This window comes from Microtus pennsylvanicus, chromosome 1, assembly GCF_037038515.1.
Source record: "Microtus pennsylvanicus isolate mMicPen1 chromosome 1, mMicPen1.hap1, whole genome shotgun sequence".
NCBI classification, from domain to species: Eukaryota; Metazoa; Chordata; class Mammalia; order Rodentia; family Cricetidae; genus Microtus; species Microtus pennsylvanicus.
The window spans coordinates 193,954,771-193,973,390 of record NC_134579.1 but is presented as its reverse complement, the minus strand read 5'-3'; the positions used below and the strand labels follow the sequence as shown (position 1 = coordinate 193,973,390).

At 42.1% G+C, this 18,620-nt stretch overlaps 1 protein-coding gene across 2 annotated transcripts in view; it reads right to left on the bottom strand.

Annotated features, from left to right (window-relative positions):
* The window catches only part of Arfgef3 (ARFGEF family member 3), a 152,479-nt gene that overhangs the window by 85,366 nt on the left and 48,493 nt on the right, over positions 1–18,620 (bottom strand). For both annotated transcript variants that reach the window (XM_075948204.1, XM_075948212.1), the window contains 2 exons: positions 12,953–13,034; positions 10,355–10,486 (listed from right to left, as the gene is read on the bottom strand). In XM_075948204.1, coding sequence (XP_075804319.1) covers positions 10,355–10,486; positions 12,953–13,034 — 214 coding nt within the window. The remainder of the gene's footprint in view (positions 1–10,354; positions 10,487–12,952; positions 13,035–18,620) is intronic.

Sequence of the window (18,620 nt, the reverse complement as noted above, 5' to 3'; positions counted from 1 at the left end):
GGGATAGTTGGGACCCTAACCCTCAACAGTTCAGATCTTGAGTTACAGATAGAAATGGGTGGTTGAGCTATAATCCCAGTTTATGCCATTTTTCTCATGATACTAAAAATTCACTAATCTTAATTTGATGTGACAGGTAATTAGATATTCCCTTCCTGTCTCAACTTGCCCTAGGTTTAAGAAACGGCTATTCCAAGATGTTTATAATTGTTTTTAGTCAATACAAGATTTGAGTAGAGTGCTTGAATAGCCAATTTGCAAATTCTTTCAGACTACTATCAGTTTATGGTTATGCTCCGGGTTTATATATGGCCTTTATCGATAGTCATTAATGGGCCTTAATTACTAGTTCTAGGAAATAATATGTCCTGGAAAATAATAAATATTAATTATAATGAGGTTACTGGTTCACTTCAGCAACTGAACAAATTGCCTCTATTCTGATTTTCCTCCCCCTTCTAAATTTCCCATAACTACTACTTCTAACTAGTAACCTCACAATCCTAGTTTTAGACACTACAGTTCTCTACATTTTAATTCTTAATTTTACTTTCTAAGCATCACAGATCTATAGAGCTGTCTCTCAGTATCCAAGGGATATTCACTGCAGATCCTCACACAGATGTCCAAGTCTGTGAAATGCTCAACTAGTTTACACGCAGTGGAATAATATCAGCATATAATCCACCCACATCCTCACAAACTTCAAACCAGCTCTAGAGTATGCATGTCTGTTTCAACATAAACAATGTATAAATATTTATTACACTATAATTGGTGGGAAATAAGGACAAGAACACAGTCACATTCAGTTCCAACCCCCTGCTTGGATTTCCAACCCGCTGAATATTTTTAATCTATGGTTGGCTGAATGTGCCAACCACAAAGTTTGAATCATGGTAATTGTGAACCTATTTAATTCTTACCTACTCCATGACAAGCCTTTGTTTTTGAACGCTTTGCTTTTAACCCCATATGGTTAATGCATGTTGGTAACAAAAATATCACTTGTTGAGGGTTATGTTAAGAAACATGTAACCCTTGATAACCATGAATCCAGTCCAATGAAAATCATAAGCTTAGTTCAAACTCTATCAGGCTTTGGGGGATTTTGTTTGTAACTCAGTTGTGCGGCTCTTAAGCATGAAGTTTGTAGATACCAACTCTGTGTTACAATGTGAAAAGGCTGAACATGACTGGGAGTTCAAATGGCTCCCAAAGGTTCAGCGAATCAAGGTCTGGTCACCAGCCCATTGTTCTATAGTGAGACTTTTAGGAGGCAGGGAAGAACAGAGGACCTTAAGTCACTGGAGAAATGTCCTTGGAGGAGATCCTGCCCCATTTCTCTCTTTCTCTAGATACTCTGCTCTCCCATGCAATCACCACTACGACGTTCTGCTTTACAAAAGACTATAGAGAGATCTAAAAAGCATAAGAGCCGGGTAACCATGGTCCTCCTCGGTTGGCTTTCTCAGGTAGTTTGTCACTGTGAAAGAAGGCTGACTGACAAACACTGACAAGAAGACACTGAGCAAACCAGTGCAAGTTGGAAAACAGTGAAATTTAACTTTACTGATATCCACTTACGAGTAAGTACGAACCACATTTGTCTTTCTGAGTCTAGGTTACCTTATTCAAGATGAATTCTTCTAGTTCCATCCATTTGCCTGCAAATTTCATGATGTCATTACTTTTTACTGCTGAGTAGTACTCCATTGTGTAAATGTACCACATTTTCTTTATCCGTTCTTTGGTTGAGCGCATCTAGGTTATTTCCAGGGTCTGGCTATTATGAATAGCACTGCCATGAACACAAGTGAGCAAGTGTCCTTGTGGTATGATTGAGCACCCTTTGGGTTTATAGAGGCATAGCTGAGTCTTGAGGTAGACTGATTCCCAAGCTTTTGATAAATTGCCAAATTGATTTCTAAAGTAGCCCAACAGCTGAGGAGCATTCCCCTTACTCTACATCCTCTCATACTGTCTCATCTAATAACTAAAACAAAAATCAAAGCTACCAGTGGCTCTGAGCCAAGTGTTATTCCAAGTACTTTTCATTTTTGACTTGTGTGTGTGCATGTATATGTGTGTGAATTCTTCCCCTACAAGAAGAGATTTCTATTCCTTCATTGTGTTTCATCATTGAACCTACTGTTGGCTCTGCAGCTCAAATATTTGGAAGGTTGGTTGACTTCTCTGCCTAAAATTTAAGGCCAGGTTAACTTCCAGCCCAGCCACAGAGCCTTCCCACAAAATCTAAAAGGCGAAAAAAGCCCTTCTGCTCCAGGGACTGTTCAAGTCCAGCTGTAAATCAAATCACTCCAATTTAATGACAGAAATGATCTGATAATACAGGCTACTCAGTTCTAAAATCGAAACTAGTCTCAATTTTTGAGCTCCTAGTCTCACCTGTAATTCCAAGGTGGTTTGTCCCATCTGTTGTTTATTCTGGCAGGCCACTGAAGAATACCATGTGTTTCTTCTCATCTCTATTAGGTAATAACCCAGTTAAGAGGCAATTATTAAGCACATGCCAGCTGCTGTGCAAGGCGCCAAAGGGAGAAAACACCACCAAGTCTATCATTAGTTTTTATTTACTAACTAGTGGGGTTTCCCTCCATGCCTGTATCAGGGCTAGCTGGAGATTGTGTACATTGGAGGATTGTAGCTAACCTTGTGCATATCTACATGAATCTTCATCCCTTCCCCTCAAGAAAAGTGCAGTGAAAACAGAACAAGAGGTGGCAGAGGAAAAAGTCGCCAGCTGCCTCTGGGGACAAACAAGCCAGACTAGATTTTCATGTGATAAGTGTCTTGGCAGACTTCCAGTTATCTTCAAAACAGTGACCTTCTTTGTCAAGAATAGAGCTCTGGCGCATGGCTGTTCAGGGTAAGACTACATTTCCCAGCCTTCTCTATAACTATCTGCTGGCCTATGACCAAGTTCCAGTCCATCTTATGGAAGGAGAAGTGTTTTCTTCTTCTTTCTTTCTCCATCTGCATGGCTACTGTACTGGAGGTGTTGGCTAGGACTGATGAGCCGTTATGGAGTATAAAACAGAGAGACAATACCAAGAAATGTGGGTTTCTAATAGATGTGGTTCAACCAATACAGTCCTACACTTATTGGAAGAGTAAAATTCTTCCTCATTTTAGCTGAAGTGAATATTAGCACTTCGGTCTTCTCTCCCCTCCCTTTGGTTCTAGCCATTCTGCTTATCTGGTTCCAGTTCATGCTTTCTAGATCATTTCCATTCTAAATATCACTCCATCCAAAGAACCTTCTTTCTCATCTTTAATACCTTCCCTCTGTCAGGCCCTTTTATAAATTATTCTTCTGATCTCTGGATTATGTTCTTACTGTGTTTACCATGGTTTATGTAGTCTTTTATATTTTATTGACTTCTGTCTTAATCTTTAACTTCCAAAGACTTTTTTTTAACATGGCTTTGATTTTATTTTCTTCATACCATAGGATCATCTGTGTCCAGCATTCTGCCTGATGCATAAAAAGCAGTAAAATATTTATTGGATAAGTGACTGAGATCATCAAAGGGCATTTCCACTCCCCTAGGAACTCAGAATTCTCAAACATTCACAGTAAAAATTGAGATAGTACGCCTGTACTTGCTTAACTTCAAGTCATAGTGGTAGCATGAGGTTAGAGTAGTTCCCACATATGCTCAGCACCCAGACATGGCGATACTTACAAAAAGAAATTAATAGATAATACACAAACATCATCTCACAAAATGAGTGAATTATTTAAAGGGAAAATTATAGTTTGAGATTTTGCATGTTTGTATCTTATTTTTAACTATTAGCCCAAGACAATTATTACAAAGGGTAAAAGAGAAAGGAAGAAAAATGTAGTAAGTAAGTATCAAATCAATGTGTATGTCAGGTAGAAAAAAGATTACCTCAATCAACATTAGTCACAGGAAGGAAGGCTACCTAAGAACAAATTACACAGGAGAACCATACACTATTAACTGGGCACTGCTCCTAATGTACGTACAGTATGCTGTGAGCTTGTTAGACTGACCCGAACACCAGCAGTTCAAGAGTTACACACAACTTCAGCCTCCATAACAAACAGTACATTACAAAGTCATACATTTTTCATCAAGCATTGGCTTTTCCCTCAATACTAAAGACAATTATAAATCTTCCAAAGTGCTGTCATGGCTTATCCCAAGAAGGGCTTTCTTTGTCCTTTGATAAAGAAGGCAGACAACTCGGTTATTTCACCCTCAAGCATTGCTAAGGATCATTCTTTCCATAGGGTACAGTAGAAGACCAGTTGCTCAGCATGAAAAATGTCAAGTCACTGGATAAATGTATAATGTATAACTGCTTAGATAAATTTCTCAGTGAAAGACTTTCCATTAAAACATTATTGGGAGTTGGGGCGGACAGTTCAAGGGGTAAAGTACTAGACATATGAGCATGAGGACATGTGTTCAATCCCAGAACTCCTGTGAAAAAGTCAACTATGGTGGTATGTTTTTGTAATCCTGGTACTGGTGAGGTGGAAACCAAAGGTCCTAGGGCTTGCTGGCTAACCAGAGTGGCTGCATCAATAAGCCTCTGGTCTCAATGAGAGAGCCTGTCTCAAAAACCAAGACAGATGATTTCCTGAGGAATGGTACCAGAAGTTGATCTCTGGACTCTAAATGTTCATGCACACCATAATTTACACACACACACACACACACACACACACACACACACACACACACACACAATGTTAATGAGAGGGAACTTAAACATGATCCTTCTGGGCTGGGGATGCAGGTCAGTGGTGAGCCCAGTGTGCACAAAGCCCTGGGTTTCACCTTCAGCTCTGCAAAAAAGGAAAATGGAAAGTACAAACAGTCCTTCCATATAGTCGTTTTTCTTCCTTGGACCTCAAATGCTGACCACAGTGTTGGTGCACATTCAGAAGCATGCTTCACCTACTTTCTGACAGCTGACATCCATGTGCACAACCCAAGGTGCAGAGCTGCCAACCAAACTGCATAAGCTCTACGTCCAGGATTTCCCTACCCTTGGACATGCAGGAGGGGTCAGCTAGGCTTCTATCATATAAAAACACTTGATGCTAGATGCAAGTCCCTTCCCCTTTTCACCTCTCTCTCTCTCTCTCTCTCTCTCTCTCTCTCTCTCTCTCTCTCTCTCTCTCTCACACACACACACACACACACACACACACACACACACACACACACATATACACACACAGAGACACATACTACACACATTAGTTGATTTTTCTTCAATGTCTCCCCAGATCATTAGAAAAAAACCCAATGTTTATAAAAACTGCATGACATTTTAATGCGTTATTGTTGGAGGTTTTACATGACACCTTACTTTGTATTGCCAGAGTTCGATTATCCAGCTTACAAAATTCAATTTGAAACTCGTAGTGAGTGAGGGTAAATTATTTCTTCAGGGGATACAGAAAACACAAGACTATCTCGGCCACTCCTAGCTTCCCCTTCAGTAGTTTGAGCCTTAGGCTTTCTGTTCAATGGAACGGTACTGTCTATCACCTGCAGATCTGCCAGGGTAGACTTAGCAGAGAAGGGAACCCACTGTTTAAGAGAACAGATTTCTCCTCGGGCTGAATTATGGTTCAGATACTGGCTCTGTATGACTAGCTGTATGACCTTGGTAAGAATGTAAGGTCCTCGGCAAAGTATCTGACACACAATACATTTTAAATAATCAGCCCCTGCCATTTCTCCTTGGAAAATTATAATCACTGCACTAGAATTCATCTCTATTATATAAGGATGTACATAAAATAACACATCCAATAATAGAACTCTCATCAAATGGCTTTAAAGGGTCACATATCATATCTTGTCTTATCGCCAAAGCCAGTATGCACTCCCTAGATAGGAGGCTCATTTCTTTCTCTTTGGCTTACGGAGGCAGAAGGCCACTCGTAATTCCTTCCAGTCTATGAAAGCTAAGCCAGCTGTATCAGTTAATAACCTCACTAAAGGTTATCCATTACAAAGAAGGACAGACCTAATTACTCCAGTCAGCAAGGCCATTAGTTATGTCCATGGCTCCTTGTAAATTCTGTGTGGCATTTATGGGAATGACGCATACGAGGGGAAAATGTTACCAAAGCAGACACGCATTTAGCTTAAATACTAAATAGCCTCCTGCCATCTCTGAATCCATTTCATAGATAATCTGTCTTTAGAGAAACCTTCTTTCTGATTCTCTATAGCCCTGACACTTTATTTGTTTAAGCTATAAAATTTTTATTTGGATTCCATGGCCATTTCCATAAATCAAATTTGCCTTCTCTCTCCCTAAATAGTAAAACTGCGCAGAGCAGCTCCCATGCTAAGAGATTTAACATCATTCCCATCTAATTTGTTAGAAACAAGCATCACTGATTTGTTTTAACCACTTGACTGAAAGTCTAGAACCTTCTAAGTGAGACAAGCTGCTATCCTTGAAATCCTGGCTTTCATGATCAGCTAATTTTGTTTGTTCCTTTGAAAACCTCGAAAAAAGAAACCATATTATTTTTCTCTCCAGGAACTTATTATTTTGGTTACTCATTCTTAGGAGTGTGACCTGGTTCAGTTTCTCATGTTTATAAACACTAACAGCAAGAATGTGAACAAGATCCATGACAGAAACTTAAAAATAATATTAATAATAAAATCCAGTATTGCAGGAAGTTAGCAGGCTTACAGGCCATTGAAAAGAGGCCCACCTCTCAATTAAGTGAGAAAAGTAAACTGTCCCTCCTTAGGTTTTAAAATGCTGTATCAAATGGGGGCACTATCAAGGATTTCTCAAGTCCCATTAAGGGAAAGTTACATTATTCCTGGATAACAAAAAATGGAATCTGAGTTCTACCTCGGGCCCTGGGTACAGACATAACATTCTGATCCCCTCCCCTCAAAGACAGGGATGTTACTATTTCTCCCTTAAGAATTAATCTGACTGGGCCTGTCAGTCATCTGGTTAGAAGACTGCCCAGAGGAAACCTAAGTAACTGAAGGACGTGCTAAAGGGATGGAGGAATAATTAGCTCCTTACTGAGATAAACCCTTCTATTCCCCAGAAGCCCCTCCCCACTGCAGCTGCCTACTGAGCCTATGCAGCACTGTGGCGCCTGCCACAGTTCTAACTCTTCAGAGTTCTAACTCAAAAAAGTGTAGCTTTTCCTTCTCCTTCTTTTAAAATCTTGTTCTTTCGGATACTGGCCAAAAGCCTAAGCAGGCTTTTCCTGAGACTCTTTGCTTTCTATTCTTTCTCTGAAGCTCCCCCCACACCCCCCGCTTCTGCCACACAGCTGCTGGTCGTCCTTCATCGCTGAACACGCTGGCTTTCCTGGACTCTAAAATGTAAGGCCTTCAATCTGCCTCCCCCCTCCTTCCTCCCAGCAGCTGTTAGGATTCCCATCTCACCTACCCTGTGGTTTGCATCTCAAACTCTAGGGAAACTGTACCAGGCCTTCTTTGTGAGCCCTCTTCTAAATGCTTTTATCAATGAGGCTAGGAACTCAGAATGGAACCCACATTTTATGGGGATCACCAGAGTGTTTTATAGAGATGTACTAGTCAGTGTTGGACAGAGATAACAGAAAAGTGTCTCTCCTGAGTAGTAAGCCCAGACCAACATTCGAAAAGGTTTACTGCGTCCCATTTTAATTTTTCTGCACTGGGCATGGTGGTGCATGCCTGTAATCCTAGCTTTCGGGAGGGTGAAGCAGGAAGAAACTCATCTGGGGCAAGCCTGGGCTACCTAGTGAGTTCCACATGAGCCAAGGCTAGAGTGGGATTTCCCCCCACTGCAAAACAAAATCCACACAAAACAACAACCACCTCCCCAAATATGTGCCTATAAAATACTCATACAAATATCTTGTTTAAATAATTCCTTATGCAAATGAGTTACATAGAAAATAAAAGATGAAATTATACATTCTTCTGATGTCATGGGAATCTAGTCTTTCCTCCGATGGCCCAACTAATTCTATTATTTTTCCTCAGTGTAATTTTTGGAAGAATAGGTGGGTAAAAGTATTTTGATACAGTAATAATATTAGCTAAATTAGAATTTAATTACCAATTGTTTGCTTGGGTCATTACAGGATAAAGAGGAGTTTCTGGAAGTTACTATAAAACTGTTTTGCATAGAGAGGAGAGATGACAATTATAATATTCTAATGTAACATGAGATGTCAGAGGCAGCGGACCTGTGGGACTACACTTAGAAGTCCCAAGTGCAAGGTGACCATCTTTGCCTCTCCAGAGTGGCACAGGGGTGGGCCAGGAGGACTGCTCAGTAGTAAAAACGCTTGCCACGGAACAATGATGAGCTCAGACCCTCAGCACCCACGTTAAAAGTCTGCTGTGGGCAGCATGCGTTTGTAATCCCGGCGCTGGCAGGGACAGGAGAGGCCTGGTGGTGTAGCCACACTGACCAGCTCCAAGTCCAGTGAGAAACCCTGTCTCAAAACACAACAAGGTGGACGACAACCACTGAAAACATCCGATACCAATCTCTGGCTTCTACATGTATATACATACATGAACATGCACACAAAGAATGGCACAGAGGCAACGGAGAAGTAAAACACATCTGGGGTGGTTATTACCTAATTTATATGAGTATATAGCACATAGCTGCCAAAATATATCAAAGGATAAGGCAAGCTGCATGTTGCAGAAGCCAAGAGAGTTAAAGAGAAATGAGCCCTGAAAAATTGGCTGGCAGGTTCTGTCTGCTATTTCTAAGACTCACTTGAGACACTAGAGAAAAGTACATATTCCTAGACCCACCACATAAATGCCCATTCATAAGGAGCAGGAAGCAGAGGCAGCGTCAGGAATAATAGCATGTCAAGTTCTTACAAACACTGCCTTATCTTACACTAAGAAGAATCTAATTAGGTCAGTACTAATATTAAAGAAGATGAAGTCCCTGAGTTCGAGGCCATCTTGGTCTACAGAGTGAGTTCCAAGACAGCTAGGGCTACCTTAACTTGAAACCTTGACTTGAAAAAACAAACAAACAAACCAAAGAAGAGAAAGTCACAACGGACAGAGAGTGCTGAAGAGCTGCCCCAAGATGCTCTGCTATGGGTGGAAGGAGGAAGGTCAAACTAGGCAAATATACTTCCGAGTTCTCTCAGTATTGATCAGTACTTAAACTCCCAGCCCAGTAAGGTCAAACGAGGGAAATACTGACTGAGAACAATCTCTTCTGGTGGAGAAACTGAAACCCCAAAAGTGAAGCGCTTTTTCTACGACAGATCCTCACAGCACATGTTCAGGGAAAAGCCAACCACTACTTGACACCATCTTTGCTCAAATACTCCTCGACACATGCTCCTCTAGGGAGGAAGAGAGCCGGCTGTATTAAAAGCCATCTTGTTAGCTCGTGATGTGCTTCTGTGGCCACAGCGCTGTTCTGGGGCAAAGTCCACCACTTCCTACCCGGCGTCTGGACACATGCCAACCAGAACAACAGATTCTTTACTTTGGAGATTTTCAGAATAGCGGATGGAAAGAAGAGCTACTACCCCTAAAGGAAGGTGAGAATGGACAAAGAGGAGTTATGACTGATGTGATGTGTAGGTCTGTGGGTCCATGTGTGGGTGCCTCTATGTGTGTGGGGTGCACAGCTGTGCACCTGTGGGAGGCAGAGGCATGAGTATACACTGCTGTACATATGCATCTGGAAGCCAGAAGTTGACTCTATTTTTCCCACCTTAGCTTTAGAAGAGGTTCTCTTTATGAACCAGAAGTTCAGCACCTGGCTAGGACTGATCAGGAAGCCCACAGGACTCACCTGCCTCTGCCCCACGGCTGGTGTTTGATTAGAGATAAATGCTACCCTACCTGTCTCTAATGTGGGCATGAGGGATCTGAACTTGGATCCTAATGCTTTCACAGCCAGCACTTTCCGTACTGAGCTACCTTCTCAGGTCTGACTGGTAAAATCTGAGGAGGGAAATAAATAGTAATTCTGATAAGTTTCTGGAGGGTGATCTTCCTCCTGCCAAACTGGCCACGCTAAACCTTAGTCTATAGCAAACACAATTAGGTCTTTGTTCTGGTGTAGCACATACAGGTAGGCATAATACCCAGATGGTCAGGTTGATCCCACGCTGAAACTACACACATTTGATATGCCAGAGCAGGTCAGAGGCCTTATTTATTGAAACTGTACCTTGTAGCTCCTAAACAATCAAGGTGAGCTTCCGAGACCACAGCCAGGATGATAACCATCTATTCCAGATAAGAGGACGGTACCACACAATGACGTAGTCACAACAGAAAGGCAGCTGTTCCCATGTCAAACCAACCTTCATCACCTCCACCTGCAGGTCTTCATTGAGCGAAGGCGTCACTTTCACGGCATTCAGGATCTGATTGAGCAGCTGCTTCTCATCAGAGTCGGTCTCCATGGAGACAAACCTCTCTTCTGACAGCAGCTTCTGTAAAGAGGCACAAGGCAGTGATTGCAGCCTTTTCTGTTATAGCTTATTATGGGGTGATGCTCATTTTTCTTACGCAGGAGTATCTAGCTGGAGGTCATCAGGCAAGAACTCACGCAACGTACCACTGAAAGGAAAAATGCCTAACACTTCAGAAGAATGGGTTCCGGAAAACCTATCTTTCTCGTGGTAGGTAATTTGCTCTCCACTTCAGCCAGTAAAAATGCTATGTGCTAGCCATTTCGGTTATTCAGGCAGTCGGGCATAAAGGATGAGTGTGTGAGAAGGAACCCACCCCACAAAACAGGTACTCACAGGCATTCTCCTGCTGCGTGTATAAGTTTTGTCACGTGAAAGGAAAAGGTCTTGGAAGCACAAGTTCATTTTTCAGATATTTATGCTTTTATTACCTAATGGGAGCCTCATTTATCCAGAAATTATCCACAAACCTTAATATATATCCCACTAGAAAAATGAAGAATCCGCTTGCATGAGGACATCAGGGCACAATGCTTATTTTCCCAAAATTTCTTCTATGCTTATGAACCTACGACTCTACTCTCTCACACGTCTCTAGAATTTCACAGAAGAGGCATCCAAAATACATGAAAAATGTGCCCTGGGGAATGAGCAGAGGGCGTTTGGCATGGCCTGACACTAGAGAGGGACACACAGCTTGAGTCACATTCTCACGTCAGAATGCTGCCAGCACTCACGGTACACTCTATACCGCCTCACCCTAAAAAGCCCAGATCTCACACACAAGGGCTGTGATTAAGTCATTCTCACTGATTCTGAATTGGTGCAATGGATATTTTTTTTTCCACTGAGACTCGGCATAGGACTTTATATGTATTCTTGGCCCAGATTGTTCTTTTCCATTGTAAGTTAGCTGCAGTAGGAACCCCAGAGGAGTCCAGAGCTGAGGTTCATATTGATGCTGTCTTGCAGTGAGGCAGAAGTTCCACATTTGTGTCTAAAGTCACAAGGGAGCAAGGACTCATAAAAGGAGACTTGGCCATTAATCACCAACATGAATACAATTAAGCAAGCTCTAGAAAACATGGACCCCCCCCCCCCGCCCATCTTTAAATGCCGCAGAATTGGAAAGACAAACACAATGGGAAATCTATACGATGCTAGAGAAAACAGAAAAATGCAGCAGGTCAAAACAACTCCTTATTTATTTCTACAGATGGTCCAATTTCAGAAATCAAAGCCTTTGAAGAACATTAACAATGACACATTAAAATTCCTATGGCTTTTTTTGTTGTTGTTGCTGTTGTTGTTAAAATACACATTATCTAGTCCCAATCCACTGAGGCTAAGGGAGCTGATTTCTGGCTCATATGGCTTCACCTTATAAAAGCAACGTGTTTAGGCAGCCGTCACCTTTCACAGTCGGGATCAGAGCCACTCTGCGTGGTGTGAAACACAAATGCTCACAGAAAGACATGTGTTCAAGTAATCTCCTCACTTTTTGGATTAGACCAAAGAATTTTTTCTTTTCTTCCCAGTTTTGTCATAGAAACACAATATATTAATCCATTCATCAATCTAACTGTAGAATTTTAAAAAAGCAAAACAAGTTCAGATTCAGAAAGACAAATATGATGTTTTTCTCTTATTCCCAGGGCTTGTATTTTACAGAGACACATAAAGTCATACAAGTGTCTGTAGAAAGAAGATGTGTGGGGGAAAGAATGGAAATGGGGGATTAAGAAAGGGGAAACACAGGGGCTGGGGGAGAGGGCGAAGAGAGTAGGGTGAATGCTGTATATTTTATACATGTATCAAATACCTTTATGAGACCTCATTACCAAGCATGGTGAATATATGCCAATCAAAATGCCATGTCATAGTCAGGAAAATGGGTACAACAAAGATCATTTATTCAGTCACTCCCAGAAAAATAAGCATCATGGCTTCTCTCATTTGTGATTAGCAGGTATCATGTAGAAACAAACAAAAATCATGTATTGCTACCTGGCATGAAAACAGAAGGGAACTGTCTAGAGAAACACAGGGACTAAAGGTGGTGAAGGGAGAACAGGAAAGCTAGGGTATATGGGGGAGTCCGCTCAATGTATGATATATGTAATTGTATACAAATTTAATAAGAGAAATTGATGAAGAAGATCATATAAAATCTTTTTACTTTACTATCAATCCCGATTACACCAAATCACAGATGTGGAATGTGGATGAGATCTGAATGGATATAAACTCCTTAGGGCTTAGCTGGGTCCCTATAAATCAATGTTTTACTACAGAGGCTCAGCCAAGTAATACTATGTCCAGAGACATTCTAGAGGCAGTAAGAAGATCGTGTCCCTTCTGGAGGTATTCTATTAATTCAACCACATTTTCAGACAGCTAGTATTTAAAATGCTAATGATTTGCCCTTTCAATGCCAGTTTGGTCTGTCAGCTTCTGTCACGTGACTGCATGCAGTTAAAGTCATACCTGCATCCCGGCCAAAGCATGTTGGGCCAGCTTCACGTTCTTTGATTCCAACGCCAACTGGAGAGGCAGCAGGCATTTCTCCCTGGCAGACATAGAAGTGCAACATGTGAGCTTGGCAAAACTGGCAGTCATGCACTGTAGGCCTTAGGATGCACCCCTCCCCCACCCCAACCACCACCACCACCCCACCACCACCACCAACCACAAAAAAAAAAAAACAACCTAGAACCCTTCATGAAATTACACATGATTTAAAGAGAAACAAAGCTGTGCAGAAATACTAATACACCAGGAGCCCGCCTTCTTAATGTGGCTGCAGGAAGAACAAATACAATTACATGCTTTCTCCTTCCTCGGATTAATGAGTTGCTCATACCCGGCACACCATGTACAGCAACTCTAGGGAGCAGCATTTACATCAATTTCTATGTCCCACGCAGAGCTCTTTCCCTACCTAGGAAGTCATTGTATCACCTCTAGCATTCTTTATCCATATAAATTAAAATCCTATTAAATTTGTCAATTCTTCCCAACTCAAAGAATACCACGGTCATTAATAATTTTAAATTTTCTTCCTGTAGTCTCTATCAAGTCCAGAATACTCATATTCCCATGACATAAATATAACCACATAACAGCAGGTTGGTCAACGAGAGGCATACACAAACAATATGAAAGATAGAGCTATTTGGGTTGCCGAAAGTTTAAAAACAAAAACAAATAAACAAAACAGAATTAAAGTATGTTAGGAATTAGCCAAAAGAGCCACAAAGACAAAGATATTTTGTATTAGAGTTTATTTGCATTCACCTTAAATAATTAAATAGGTCCAGAATTTTAATCAATTAACTCATTATTTGCAATTTTAATCAACCCATCATTCCCCCATGGGTTCCAGCGGTACAACAGAACAAATGTCACTTCATTTTTCCTGCCTACCTCCAATACACCAAAGCAGCCCCACCGCTTTTGAAAATCTGTTTGCATTTTCAGCATAAGCCAGAAAGATAAGTGAGTGAGCCACAGGGTTAGAATCTGGGGTGTCATTTGCTGGGGAGCAGGGGTCACTGCTATAGAATACAATGAAACAGAAGGTTAATTAAAGCCTTGATTTCTTCCTGTCTACCCCACAGCTTTGCAGCCTTCCTGCGGAATCTTCTAGCAGCAGCTCCCTACTGACAAAGTGTCAGAGTCTTTGACACTCCCTGATGGCAGTTGTGCCACACAGCTGACAACAGCCCAGCAGGAAGAACACTTGGGGCCTAATCTTTCTCACCTCTCCCCTTGCCAACCCAGGGATCCAACGTCCATTTTTACAGGATACTGGACGGCAGCTCTGCCAGGTTACATGAGGTACAACCTTTGGCAGATAAATGAATTGCCCAAATATGTCACTTCCAGATGGGTGGTTGTAACTTTGTTGCTGTTACTGGTTTTATCTGCCCTTCATGCAAAAGCCCTGCTGGTTACAGAAGGAAAAGATGAGGCTTCCAATTTTGTGTCTTTTGTTCATCCATAACCAGTGCATAGTTTGGAAAATTAATTCGGAAGGTAAAAACAGAAGGAGGAGGAGGGGTCTTGGACTGATGGGGTAACAGCAGAAGCAGCCCTGGACTTTACCTGTAAACCCCGAAACAATCAAATCTCCATGAGGATGAATTTTCAATGAAAGAACTTTCATCTCCAACTTCGCATCAGATCCACCAGTGAGGGCATAGCTCCAAGAAGCCACTCAGGAAATCCAAAGCCCTCGCAGCTAAATGGATGCAGCAGGAGTCACCCACGAGGTAGCCGCAGGCTGACACTGCACACGCAATTACGTATTCTAGATCAAGGCTAGCGTGAGCGCCACATCCAGCAACCATAGCCATTCAAATTTTTGTAAATGCCCCCTGTGAAGCAATACTGTGGTTCATACTCAACTGAAAACTCACTACCACCCATCTGTACCCACCCTTCCATCTGCATGTGGTCCCCTAGTCCTTCCTCTATCCCGTGACTGATTTGAGGTAGGTTTCAGACAAATTCCAGGTCTGTATCATGACTCTGAAGCACCTTCCTAGTCTGTTCTCCATGCTGCTCTGAAGGCTGGTAGGGTGGGGCTGCTTCAACAAGGTTTGTGCTGAGTTGACAGGTATCAGTGTGAAGGCCATGGGCTATGAATTCATTAAGACCGGAACCAAACTGTAATATTGTTAGTTCTTAGCTTCCCATCCATTGAAAGGGACAGTCTCAAAGCCAATACTGAGCTGGGCACAATGATTTAAACCTGCAATCCTACAACTTGGGAGGTTGAAGCAAGAGTATGACTGCAAGATTGAGGCCAGCCAGGTCAGATTTTGTAGTGAGAGAGACTCTTATGCAAAATAAAACAGAATAAAAACCAATCCTGAAGAGCTGAAGTAAGGAGTGGGTCCTGCAGCACATGGAGTAGCAGGATTTTTCAGTACAAAAACAGCTGTGCATTTCACGTGGTCTCTGTTAGAACTGCTCAGCTCTGCCAGACATACAGGCAGCCATAGACAACAGGTAAGTCAACGAACACGGCCATGTTACAATAAGCCTGTACTTATGAAACCAGACAAGGGGCCAGATCAGTTCTGCATACTAGCCTGTCCAGTCCTGGCACAGATCATGCCCTAGATCATGGGCTAAGCAAATCAAGCCTTCTCATGTATCCAGAACGTTTTCACAGGACATGGGGCTAACTGCCTCAGAAGGGCATCAGCAAAACCAAAGATGGCACCCAAATCTCTCTTAGAAAATAGGCGCTTTGAATGAACATCACTATGGGCAAAGACTTTACTGGGCATTAAACCAAGGCATTCTGCCCATGTAGTGAGTCAACATTTGGTATCTTCAGTGTGCCAGGCACCATGTACAGATCTGGGCATGAGCCAGCATGGAACAGGACAGAGCAGGTGTGTTATGTTCATTTGTATTCAGAAGGAACTAGAAGAAGAAAAATGTTCTTAGCATGTACTGCTTCTATATTTAGCTTATCTATTACTACAACTTTAAAATAAGCCTTCTTATTCTTGGGTCACACTTGAAAAAGCGTGGGTTCAGGGAAGATCTGCAGCCTGTCTAAATTCACTTAATTCAAATGTATCAAAGAGAATTCAAATCTAAATCTCCCTGATATTCTAAACCAAATTCCGCCTAACCTCCTTTAGGATTAAAAGTGCAGAGCAAAGCAAGAACAGTTGTTTCTTAACCATTTGTAGGTCACAGATATGAAAAAAGGTAGCATAAAGGGGGAGAGCAGAGGGGAGCTGTGTGCTCAAACCACATTACACACATGAATGAAAATGTCCTTGTGAAACCCAGTACCACGTACAATGAAAACAGGTCAGTTAACAACATTACACAGGGGCTGGGGAGGTAGGTGACTAAACTGCTTGCCACACAGCCTGAGGCCAGAGTTCAGAAGCCCCATAAAAACTGGGCCCTATGGCAGCCCCCCATAACCTGAGCACTTGGGAGATCGAGAGAGAAGACCCCCAGGACAAACTGACTATCTAAAGTAACAGAGTGTTCACTCTACTGCTGTAGGAAGCACTTTGTCCAGAGAAATTTGGGGGAAGTAAAGGTGATTTAAACTTACATATTATAGTCCATCACTGAGGGAGGCCAGGGCAGGAGCTCACGTGAGAACTTGAAGCAGAAATCATGGAGGAATGCAAACACTCATGAGCTTTCCCCTCCCCACTCCTTCCTCCAAAGAGTTGTTTATTTGTGTGTGTGTGCGCGTGTATGTGTGCAAGCAGGGGCTTGCAGAGGCTAGAAGAGGGTGTTGGATCCCATGGAACTGGAGTTATAGGTGACTCTGTGGTACGGGATAATTGTATTCTGTCAATCATGTTTTAAATAAATGCTGATTGGCCAGGTAGGAATTATAGGCTGGTCAACCAGACAGGAAGTAGAGGGGGGGGGCAATGGGAACAGGAGAATTCTAGGAAGGAGGAAGCCCATTCCTCCCAGTCCTGCCCAGACCACTGAAGAAGCAGGATGTGATCTGCCCCACTGAAAAAGGTACCAAGCCATGTGGCTAACATAGATAAGAATAATGGGTTAATATAAGTTATAAGAGCTAATACGAAGCCCGAGCTAATGGGCCAATCAGTTTATATAACCCAATGTAGACTCTCTGTGTGATTTTCTCTGGGACTAAATGGCTGGGGAACTGGGCAGGACAGAAACTCCAACAAGCAGGACCTCATGTTACAACTCTGTGTTGTCTGATGGGAATGGATTGTTAGATTTCCTACAAAAGCATCAAATGCTCTTAAACTATCTCCAGCCCCTTAGTCACAAACACACACACATATACACACATACATACACGTAGGCATATATATATATATACACACACACAGACATATATATATATATATATATATATATATATATATATATATATATATATATGTAATCTCCCTGGGCTAAAGGCCCAGGGAAGGTATTACCTATAATGGCCTAAGACCTTATACTGGCAACATGACTCAACCAGATGCCATTTAGGAAAAGGAAACTTTCAACTGAGAAAATATCCCCACCAAATTGGCTCCAGGGCATACCTGTGGTACATTTTTTTTGATTGATTGATGATGGATGTGGGAGGGGCCCGCTCACTGTGGGCAGTATTACTCCAGGGATAGTGTCCTTGGAACTATAACAAAGCAGGCTAAGCAAGCCATGAGGAGAAATCCAATAAGCAGTATTCCTCCATGGCCTCTATCAGTTTCTGCCTCCAGGTTCCTGTCTTGAGTTCCTACCTGACTCCTTTTGATGGTGGATTGTGATGTCCAAGTATAAGAGAAACAAACCCCTTCCTCCCCAAGTTGCTCATGTTCTTGGCATTTTGTCACAGCGGTAGGATCCATAAGATGGGCCTCCTACATCAATGACCAATCAAGACAATCCCCACAGACACGTCCACAGGTTGATTTGATCTGAGCATTCCCTAATGGATACTTCTCAGGTGACCCTGGGCTGTGTCAGCAGACAGTCAAAGGTCATTTGGACACTGAAATTGACAAGCTCTGGATTTACAGAGAGATTCTGTCTTCGCAAATAAAGTGGAGAACAACTGAGGAAGACATTCGACATCAACTTGAGGCCTTCACACGCATGTGGACACAAGCACCTACACACATGTGCCTATATGTATGAAAACACACATATACACACAACACACATATACGCATGTACACAAGGTTTTTTTTTTTTCCGAGACAGGGTTTCTCTGTAGCTTTGGAGCCTGTCCTGGAAATAGCTCTTGGCTCTTGTAGACAAGGTTGGCTTTGAACTCACAGAGATCCACCTGCCTCTGCCTCCCAAGTGCACAAGTTATTTAAAAAATAAACAAGTAACTAAGAGAATCTGTCAAAATACTTTCTTCCAGACACATTGTATTAGTCACTTCTTGATTCGTTACTTCTGTGATGAAACACCATGACCAAGGCAACTTATAGAAGGAAGTATTTACTTGGGGCTTGCAGTCCTAGAGGGATAAGAGTGTATCGCCACCACTGCAGGAATATATGGATGCAGGTAGTCATGGCAACTGGAACAGGAGCTGAAAGCTGATGGCTCACATCTGGAACCACAAACAGGAAGTGGAGAGCAAACTAGGGATGTCAGGAGTCTTGTAGACAAGCCACCC